We start from the raw sequence: 10,937 nt of genomic DNA on the forward strand, positions 1-10,937 counted from the left end.
GAATCAAACTCATTGCATTGGCTGTCAGAGAGCATTTCACTGGCAATCTGACTTGGGGGGTTTGTCAGTCTCTCAACAGTAGCAAAAAGAGTGTGAGTGTTGTATAAGTTACCGTTTATAAAGTATGAGAAGAAAGTCTGTCTAGCTGTGGCTAGTTTCACATTAAAAGCATTAAGGCTGTCTTTATAGATGCTATAGTGAATTTCAAGTTTCGTCTTTTGCCACATCCACTCAGCTTTTCTGCATTGTCTTTTCACGCTCTGTACTGCTGTTGATTTTCTCCAAGGTGATTTTTGTCTGCTAGTCTTTTTGCTGACTTTCATAGGAGCAATGTCATTAATAACATTTTAACTTTTGAGTTAAAGGAATCAAGGAGAAGATCAACAGAGTCTGCAGAAATTCTTGGTGTTAGAGATATAGCCTCCATAAACCGCACACTAGTGTTTTCATTAATGCATCTCTTTCTGACAGAGACAGATCTAGATTCAGTCGTAGCAGAGATCAATATATCAAAGAAAATACAGAAGTGATCAGATAGTGCTATGTCCTTAATAACAATTGATGAAATGTTTAGACCCCTACTGATGAGTAAGTCTAGAGTATGTCCACGATTATGTATGGGTCCATGCACATGCTGAATCAGGTCAAAAGAGTTTAAAACAGTTATAATTTCTTTTGTAGTTTTATTTTCTGCATTATCTATGTGAATATTAAAATCCCTTGAAATAGCAAAACAGTCAAACTCTGAGGAAATCATTGATAGCATTTCTGTGAACTCTTCAACAAAGGCCGGAGAGTATTTTGGAGGCCTGTAAATAATGATAAACAGAATGTGTGGAGCACCTTTCAACACAATCCCCAGATATTCAAAAGGCAATTACTGACCAAATGACATTTGCTTGCATTGATAGACATCTTTAAGTAGAGCAGCTACACCTCCACCTCTCCTTACAGTCCTGCAGACACTCATGAAAGTAAAGTTAGGAGGGACTGTTTCACTGAGGACCATTGCACTGCAGCTGTCTTCTAGCCATAAAATCCAGGTTGTTTGTGGTTATGAAGTCATTGATTAGAAATTATTTATTTTTTAGTGAGTGAATGCTTAAAAATGCTAACTTGATGGCATTACATTTTGTCTCAACAGCAATATTAGTTTGATGCATACTTAGAATAGATGGGTCAGCCGTACGGCTTGAGGCGGCCTTAGACTTTCTATCACGTGATAAAACAGAAATAGAGAAAGCTACAGGCACACTGGGTTCCCGCTTGTTCTGTAAACATTTGTGAATGTTGCTGCTATCATAGCAGGGACCCGACACATATCACTGAGAGCTGCTATCAGTTGCTTTTGGTTCACCTACAGCAGATGGAGGGTTTGGGCCCTTGCGTTTGTGGCAGTGGTCGGAGAGCTCTCATAGGAAGAGGAGGGAGAGCTGGGCACACAGGCTTTGGTGGTTGTGGGGCCCGCCACTTTTTAGTTGATATCTGGAGGCTTGCAGCAAAAGAGTGGGAGAGTTTGGTCCCAGCATAAACCAGTTCCTCCATTTTCTGTGAGAAGCTACGAAGTGAAAAGGCTGGAGAGAGGGATAATGTGTCTGGTGAGCTGGGCTGTGGCTCTGGTGTTTCTGGTGGCTGAAACATATAGTCCTGGCTTCCCTGGCTGTTTTCCAGAAAGTCGTCCTTGGGTGCTGAGTCTTGGAGCTGTTTTGATATGTCACAGTCTGTCTTTGATGAGCTCTGTGGGTAGGGCTCAGCTGGGATGGTGTCCATGAGCAGTGCTTGTTGTGGCTGCGTGGTGTTTTCAGTGTCCTTGTGGGATGTGTCAACCACATGATAACTCTGAAGCTGATATGAAGTCCTGTCATCACTTCTACTCTGTCCAGGTGTGTGTGCCATACAGGTTGAGTAGTTTGGCACACACTACTGAAGGATGATGGAGGGAGAAGTAGAGTGTCCTTTAGCACTCTTGCACCAAGTTTGTTTCGGTGGAGGCCATCCAGTTTAAATAGTTGTCTATGGCCCCAGAAAAGATTGAAGTTCTCAATGAAATTGACTCCTTTTAAACTGCAGATTCTTTGTAGCCATGTGTTTAGCCCAAGCAAACGTGAAAACATATTAGTTCCCCTTGCTGGGAGTGGTCCATTAGAATTTTCAGAAGTTCCTTCTTCACATCAAAGACGGTTGCTTGAGGAAGCCAGCATGTTGTTGTATTTCTGCTACTGATGTCTCTGATAATGGAGTCGCCCACTATCAGAGTCCTGGGCTCGGCTGCACTCTGAGCTGAATGTCGCTGTCTGCTCGACCTTGAGCACCTGTTAGTAGCGATGTTAGCTGCTGGCTGATCCGATCCATGTTTAATCCCATTTGGGGATTCCTCTCCCGCATTCATTAATGCTTCAAATCTGTTCACAAGACGTATAGGGGTGGTAGAATACCAGTATTCACAAGCCTTGTCATAGCCGAATCTGGGGTACAGGATGCTACGGCAGCAATACAAGGAACTCATGACAATCTGATGTCTTGTGTGCCTTTGGGTCTCACTCCCTGTTTATGCCATTGATTAGTGTGACAATCAGTTTCGGCTTGTTCCTCTACACTTAGTATAAACAGTTGAGATTCATTGGACTCACCGGCTGTATGCTCAGGGGGTCCATGATGATGGTCTGCTGAGTGTTCTGCCTGTTTTGGAAGTCCAGCAAGTAACTTTGTTTCAAGAACCGCAATCCTTTGCAGAAGTTTGCAGCAGTTCATGCAGCAGTTCATGCAGCAGGTAGATTCAACAGGAGGCATTTTCTTTCTCTTCTGTTTGAATGTGGGCAGCTGTGTTTTACCGTCTCCGGAATGTAAGCTGCTTGCAGTGGGAGGCAAAGAGTCTTCTTTTTCTTTGTATTACTGTATTCCAGTCCCAAAGAGTTTTTAGTTTTAGTCTTTGTGCCAAAAATGTGTTGTTTGAGTACTGTGCTGATCTGCTGAAGTTAAAGTCTTAGAAAAATCAGAGAAAAGTACAGAAATAGGGAGCAAAGCGCAGAGCAGTAAGCAAGTACTGTACGTCCAAACAGTGGCGAAGCCGGAAGAGTTCCTGCGAAGCTAGTATTCCTTTGGTTGTGTTTATGAAACCAAATATAAAATTAATTTAATCCTATAGTTCAGACAGGAATTTAGAAGCTCTTCGTGACTATAGATGGGCTTTGTTTTGCATGCGTCTAAACAAATCCATACAAGTGACAAACATACACAAACTTTCAGGTTGCACTGTGCCGCTGCGTCTCTGTGCACAGACATCCTTGTGCATATTATTACAAAGTCATCTTTTATCTGTGGAATATAATTTTTGTTTTGTCTTTCCAAACAATATATCAATAGGGTCCAGTGTTATTTTGGATCCCTTTGACTTTCAATATAATGATAAAAACAACCCAAACATTCTTTAGTATATATTCTGTTGTTTTCCACAAAAGAAAGTCATACAGTTTCAAAATAACATGAGTATGAGTATAAGATGATGAAACTATTATATTTGGTTGAACTATCCCTTAATGAAACATATACATAAACTTAATACAATGGTATTAACCAAAAGCAATTTCTTTGACATACTTTCAATTTGCGATGCTCACTTTAAACAACAAAGTATTTAAAATTTACATTTTATTGAGTTTGTCCCTTGCCACAACATTCTGATTCATATAGGACTGAATCCAATTTTATTTCTTTACTACAGACTATTCCTTATATGGGCCCAATTTCAGGAGGACTAAGAGAAGGCATGGCCCTGTACTTACAGGGAGCCGTTCCTGCTAATGCTGACCGGTAAGCTAGTATTCCTTTGGTTGTGTTTATGCAACCAAATATACAATTAATTCAATACTATAGTTCAGAGAGGAATAGACTACATTCTCTGATTTGCACTGACATATGGTTAAGTGATGCCAACCACTAGGGGTGTGACGAGATCTTGTGCCACAAGATCTTGCAATATTAAAATGTGACAGATTTCTCGTTGAGGTAAAAAGCTGTCTCGCGATATCGTCATGACGATGAGTGTGAGGGTGAAATTAGGATAGAATATGACACCCATTGTGTTTATATTACTTCCCAAGTGTCTGACAAATGCCTCATCTTGTAAATTAGGCTACATACAATATCTCCCAATAACAAAGCTATCTTATGCTGGGCTGTGAAGTTATCATCTCTTAGCTCGGTATCATGCTTGAAGAAAAAAGTGGTCTCTATTTGCACTTTGAATATTGAGATAGTACTTTGATTATGGTTGCACTTTTTGTTTGCCCTTAAAAAGACTAAGAAAAATCTGTGGTATTTATTTTTGTCACTTATACTGTTTTTATTTCTGTGTTCAATTTGAGTTCATTTAGGACATCAGAAGTTCTAGAACCTCACAATTCATCACAGTTCTAAGCTCTGAAGAGACTCATGTGAAATTATACAGGAGAGAAGCCAGTCAGTTTGTGGCAAAACCTTTTACAGTGCTTACTGCATATAATAATTCATACTCAGAAAGTAGAACTGGAATGACATTCATTACAAGATGATTAGTTCAAACATTTCAAAATGCACCTGCATGCTATTTTTCCAGTCATGTCTTTCATCATAGAGGATTTCTTTAAAAAATACTGTGCAAAAATCTCATCTTGTTCTCGTGAACCCAATCTCGTGTCCCTTCTCGTCTTGTGAGCTAAGTGTCACATCACACCCCTACCAACCACCACATGATAAGATACATATTGCAATAAATTCATGATTCAATATATCTCCATGTATCACAATATTATAATAGTTTTGATACTACACCAAACATGAAAGAGATACACAGCCCTACACTAAATATTAAATAATACCTGATTTTTTTGTAGGTTTTTTTTTTATTATTATTATCTCCAATCTCATTTCTTCATAATGTAGAGAATCTAGATCATGATGTCTCAACTTCCATATAGGTTTAGGATAAATTTCAAGACTGGGCCAACTGACAAGCATGACACTGCTTTCCACTTCAACCCTCGAATGGGCTCAAATGTGGCCATGAACAGCTTCAGTACTGGAAAATGGGAAACTGGAGAAAGTGTCTCTGACAACCCCTTTAAAAAGGGAGAAGCCTTTGAGATGTTCTTTGTCATCAAATCTGAAGGATATCAGGTATGTGTTTTGAGAACGAGACTCACCGCACTCTTAAAAGGAAGCTAGGACCTTGTTCTCATGTGTATTGTGTTGCTTCAATTCATCAGGTTTATGTGAACGGTAAAGAGCTGTACACATTCAAGCACCGTATACCACTGGAAAAAGTGACGACGTTAAATATAAATGGAGATATTGCTGTGAACCTTTTTGGCTTCATAGAAGTAAGTTACATTTTTTGAGGATGTGGCAAAATTGCAGCAAGAATGATACTGTGTCAGAATCTGTTGAAAATGGCATGGAAAATAAAGACCTTTCTTAATATACTCTCTTGTTCCCTCATTAGAACTGGAGCAAATCTTCATTTGTTACTGCAGTCAGGTCAAGAACTGCATATCTGGGCAGCCCACGTGGGGAACTTTCCACCATAAAGTCAGAGGTTTTACAGCCCATTCAAAATCCTGTGAGTGACTGATCCATTAAGCCCAAAGTATACTTCATTTTTGTAAATATGTACGCTAATATAGGCGTACAGTTGAATGCGAAGCCTTTCAAATAATACTTCATTTGATAGGCAGGCGGTCACCACATGAGCTCTAGAAAGCTTCATCTTTGTCCAGCGTCTGCTGTATTTTTCTCCAGAAGTTATGAGCCATTAAAATGTCTTTGTACTGTTTTAAACTAAAGTTCTGTCAGGACCACTATCGTCAAAGTGATAGATACTTAGCATAAAGTTTGGTTTGGCGGTATGGTTCTGTTCTGGACCAAAACTCCCTGCCCATCCATGCAGACTGTCATGAATGAGCAGGGAGAGCAGCAAAATAACCCCCCTAGGGTAAACAGAACAGAACAAGGCAGATATCATTAATGTACTTAATGATATTTAAGTGTAACACATCATCCAAGATAAAGGAGTCTGATTCAGCGAGGAATATCAGAAAGCCAAGTCCTGACTGTGGCGAAAGGAGGAGTTGGGGATGGAGGAGGGTAATTTGCTCCTGAGCAAGCTGAAAAAGCGGCTGAATAATACTGAATAGAGCTTATATAGGAATGCCCCGATAGGTGTCATATTCCTATAGGTAGATGTGATCAGGTGAGAATCAGCTGATGCAAGCTTGACTCACGTGACCTTGCCAGAACTAATGCTAACGCTTAATTTGTGGCTCTCTCATAACCCCCTCACACAAGCACTTCGATGCAGGCATGTGTTGTTGTTGCAATCTCCACTATTTTGATGGGGTTCCGTCTCTTTAGTTTTGTACTGTGAAACAATGGCCCGGGGTGGTGTTGCCACCTTATGGAACAACTGATTAGTGCAAAACCAAGTCAATGTGCATGTGCACGATTACAGAAATCGGATGATGCACATACAGTACACGCATACTATTCTGGTGATGAAATTTGCATCACATGCACTATACACAAACTTTACAGTGACTTCTTACTGCACAATAAAATGCAAACATTTAAAGAGATGGTCCAAAATTCTGTCTCTTACTCTCCCTCATGTCATTCCAAAGCCATATCAGCTCTTTAGAATATCTTCTGTTATTTTTTTTTATTTTTTTTTTTTCACAAAAACAAAGAAAGTCATACAGATTTGGAATGACATGAAGATGAGTAAATGATGACAGAACTGTCATTCTTAGGTGAAGTATTCATTTATTGAAAGTGGCGCATGAAAACTCTCTGATGAGCACTTTGACCATCACTGTATTTCAAATTTCCATTTTAAAGAATCCAAACCCTGCCTCAAGATTAGAACTGATGCCTGATTTCTTGTACTTTTTACAGACTCTTCCTTATGTGACCCCAATTCCAGGAGGACTGAGAAAAGGCATGGCCTTGTACATTCAGGGAGTCATCCCTACTAATGCTGGAAGGTAAGTTACAATTCCGTTTAGGGGTGGGTAATATACCGGTAGACACGATTAATCGGTAGAAATGTGTCAACCAGTAGAGATTTTCATCTATTGTCTCTATTGCTCTTACAGCTTAGGGTATATATTTTAAGGTATTGTCTTTATTTGTCTTAAGTATTATTGTGATGATGTATTTTATTTATGCTAATCAAACAAGTTGTTGAAGAGAGGATCTCTCACTGCTATTGACTAAATCACTTTTGTAACTTGAATAAGAAGAAATATATATGTAATTTACACAGTGAAGAATGTGCAGTGTTTTTATACATCTAATTACTTTATACATTGTATGTAGCATTTCTTATTTATTTGTTATACTGTAGTTTTTGGTCACATTACTTGTAATTAGTTTCTTCTTATTTAATCACTAACTTGTCTTCAGTGAGTGTGTGTTTTTTGTTTTTTGTTTTTTGTGATATCAACACTGGCCGACAAGAATTATGAAATTTCTATGGGATCAAAAATAACTATATTATATTTTGATATATATCATTAAAATGAAAATGACTCGTGTTGTGATTTTGGTCATATTGCCCACCCCTAATTCCGTTGATCATGTGTAAGAAACCAATCCTCCAATATGAACTGAATTAGGCTTAGGAACTACCACATGATAAGATACATGTTGCAGTAAACGGTACAATATATCTTAATGCATCACAATATTATTATTATACTAATACTGGACCAAACATGCAAGAGAGACCCAGCCTTGGACTAAATATTAAATAATGCATGATCTGTTGTAGTACTTTTATTTCACTTCTCGATTCTTCATGAGGTCGGTGAGATGAGCAATTATTTTGATTTTGATCATTTAACATATTGCCTCTACTTCCATGTAGATTTGAAATAAATTTCAAGACTGGGCCAACTGACAAGAATGACATTGCTTTCCACTTCAACCCTCGAATGGGCTCGAAGGTGGTCATGAACAGCTTAAAGAATGGGAAATGGGGAGCCGAGGAAAGTGTCTCTGACAGCCCCTTTAAAAAGGGAGAAGCTTTTGAGATGTTCTTTGTCGTCAAATCTGAAGGATATCAGGTATGTGTTTTGAGACACGACTCTAACAGTGCTCTAAAAAGAATCTGTTTCTTGATGAGCTTTTTGCAGATGATTTCTTATCATATGTAGTGAATACAAAATATTTATAATATTATCAGATTTCAAAGGCTTTTTTGCAGCTGCCAAATGGTGATGTGACCATAAGATGCTAAGCTAATATTTGTTAAACTGTATACTTTAAATATGGCTTTGGTTTGGTTAGGTACGTATAAAAGGCCAGCAGCACTGCATGTTCAAGCACCGCATCCCTCTGGAAGAAGTAAATACAATTAACATTTATGGAAATGTCTCCATCAGCTTCCTTGGTTTTGTCACGGTGAGTGAAATCAGCTTGCTTGTTCTTTATATGCCTACAATATACTGAAAATACACACATAAAAATAACTTTCCTTTGTTTTCACAGGACAGTGAATAGGAGGATTTCTGTGACTCCCGCTATATACAAGCACTCTCAGAGAACAATGTTAAAATCATGCATGTCCTCATCCTGATATTCACACATTTACATTTATTCTTTTAGCAGATGCTTTTATCCAAAGCATCTAGAATTGAAACACCAAGTATATCAATCACTGATTTCAATCTAATCCATTACCACAAATCAAGGTTACTGCTTTTATGCAACTAAATAAATGGCAAATGAATTATATATAAAAAAAAAAAAAAAAAACAGCCTTTGTAAACCACACTGCTCTTTGTTTTGGGTCACAATACAAACACAAAGGCTCTGTCGCCATACAGATATATAGACATCTGTAATGCATTTTATATTTATAACATGGCTTTGTGAGGTGATTTTTAGAGAAGCTTGATGATTGCATGACTCTTTTTGGCAAACCACTAAAAGTAAACCTTGAGATTTACAGAGAATACAACAATAAAAGCTTTTCAGGTCATTTTTAAACATTCTTTTTTTTTTTTATCCCAAAGGCAAAGATAACTGAGTTAGTTTAAACAGATGAGTTAGTAGAAACTGATTTCACAATCAATCTAGCGAAAGAAAATATATTCAACATGTCTGATTTTTCTTTTTTTTTATATAAATGGCCACAAGGTGGAGCTATTTCTACAGCATTAAAGCAATGAACTGTACACACTTGTCATCAGCAGGCCTTTGTCTGAAAGCAATTATGAACTGAATACAATGTGCTTATTGTTATCATTACCCACTTTAACTATCATTACCAAAATACAAATAAAGATTGATTCATGATTCTTCTTGAAACGTGTCACTATATCAGTGTAGAATTGTGTGCCAAATATATTTGACTGGTGTTTAAGTTCTCTTTCTCTCTGTCTGCACTATCAGTTATTGTACAGTGAGGTAATTATCTCACAGCATTTGGTGTTTGATTTGTCACCAGCACATTTTAGATTTATCTGAGGTCAAACACATCAGGGCTCGTGATCTCATTACACTGTCACAAATAAACTAGACAAATATGACTGAAAATACAAATACAACATAATTTTACATATATATATATTGATAAATGCAGGGCACAAGACTCTGGCTTTCTCCGTCTTCTTTGAAGCTCCGATTAAATAACAAGAGAGAAAATACTGTCAACAGTATGATGAATAAATATTAATGGTGACACTTTACAATTAGATGTCATTTGTTAATATTAATGTATTTACTAACATGAATGAACAATGAACAATAGATTTATTACACAATTTATTAATCTTTGTTCATGTTAATAAAAGTTCATTGTTCATGTTAGTTCACAGTGCATTAATGTTGACAAACACAACTCGTGATTTTAATAATGCATTAGTAAATGCTGAAAATTAACATGAACTAAGATTAATTAATGCTGTGGAAATATTGTTCATTATTACTTATGTTACCTATTTATGTTAACTAATGTAATTAACTAATGTTAACTAATGAAACTTATTGAAGAATGACCGCAGATGAGGCATTAAGTGCATGGCACTGCGACCAACTGAACATTTTACAGAGTTTAGTGTAGAAATGCGGTAGCTCAGTTTTTCAAGATCAGTTTTAATCGTGTAACTGTTAATAGATTTGAACAAAGAAATAGTGTTACTACGCACAGCCCGTAATGATTGCAAAAACAAAAATAAGATGAGTAAAGAAAACGTGGTACTTATTAAAATAATCACCCTTTACTTAAATATATGAACACAGAAAACTGCTGTTAACAGGTTAATATAACGTTTCCCGTTCTATGACTAGTAAAATAATGACAACTTACTCTGACGAACTCTCCTTAAGTAGCTGAGCACTGCGTCTTCTTCTTGTGTGACAGTGTCAGCGTTAACACACAATACTGCCACCTGGGCGCTCAACCAGGTACAGGTGCTGGAGTATTTACATGTGGTGTTATCATAAGAGAACTGTTTATTTTAAATATAGCTGTATATCGTTAGACACTAAATGAACACGATATCGATAATATCACGGTATATCAATACAGGTATATCGCGACACCCCTAATATATATATATATGGGAGGAAGTGAAACCTGAACAATCATTTTTCCTCTCACTAAGCAGCAATCCCCCCCCCCCACCCCAGGCTTTCTCTAATGTGATAACACCTATGCACTGCGAGAACTATCATATCAGAGTTGCACAGCTAGGAGAGTGGATCATTAGTAATCAGAGCTCTGCTGTGATAACGGGACAGATAAAGGGTAAAGGGAAAGTACACTGATTGGAGAAAGTGGAAAAACACTCTGCTGTCGTTGCATAGGTTTGCTCAGGCAGTACAGCAGCGACTGTGTGAAGATGATGTAACGAGTCTGCAGTAAATCCCAGACCAGCAAGTCCCATTATAAATCCCTG

At 37.7% G+C, this 10,937-nt stretch overlaps 1 protein-coding gene across 18 annotated transcripts in view; it reads left to right on the forward strand.

Moving 5' to 3' along the window:
- Positions 1-9,335, forward strand: part of lgals4 (galectin 4) — a 32,734-nt gene extending 23,399 nt beyond the window's left edge. For 17 of the 18 annotated variants that reach the window (XM_042774781.1, XM_042774779.1, XM_042774786.1 and 14 more), the window contains 8 exons: positions 3,722-3,810; positions 4,956-5,154; positions 5,244-5,357; positions 5,480-5,596; positions 6,928-7,016; positions 7,901-8,099; positions 8,323-8,436; positions 8,524-9,335. In XM_042774781.1, coding sequence (XP_042630715.1) covers positions 3,722-3,810; positions 4,956-5,154; positions 5,244-5,357; positions 5,480-5,596; positions 6,928-7,016; positions 7,901-8,099; positions 8,323-8,436; positions 8,524-8,535 — 933 coding nt within the window. In that variant the 3' untranslated portion in view covers positions 8,536-9,335. The remainder of the gene's footprint in view (positions 1-3,721; positions 3,811-4,955; positions 5,155-5,243; positions 5,358-5,479; positions 5,597-6,927; positions 7,017-7,900; positions 8,100-8,322; positions 8,437-8,523) is intronic. The other variant, XM_042774789.1, reaches the window with a different exon arrangement.
- The last annotated feature ends 1,602 nt before the right edge of the window (positions 9,336-10,937 follow it).

The sequence above is a fragment of the Cyprinus carpio genome, chromosome A18 (genome assembly GCF_018340385.1).
Source record: "Cyprinus carpio isolate SPL01 chromosome A18, ASM1834038v1, whole genome shotgun sequence".
NCBI classification, from domain to species: domain Eukaryota; kingdom Metazoa; phylum Chordata; class Actinopteri; order Cypriniformes; family Cyprinidae; genus Cyprinus; species Cyprinus carpio.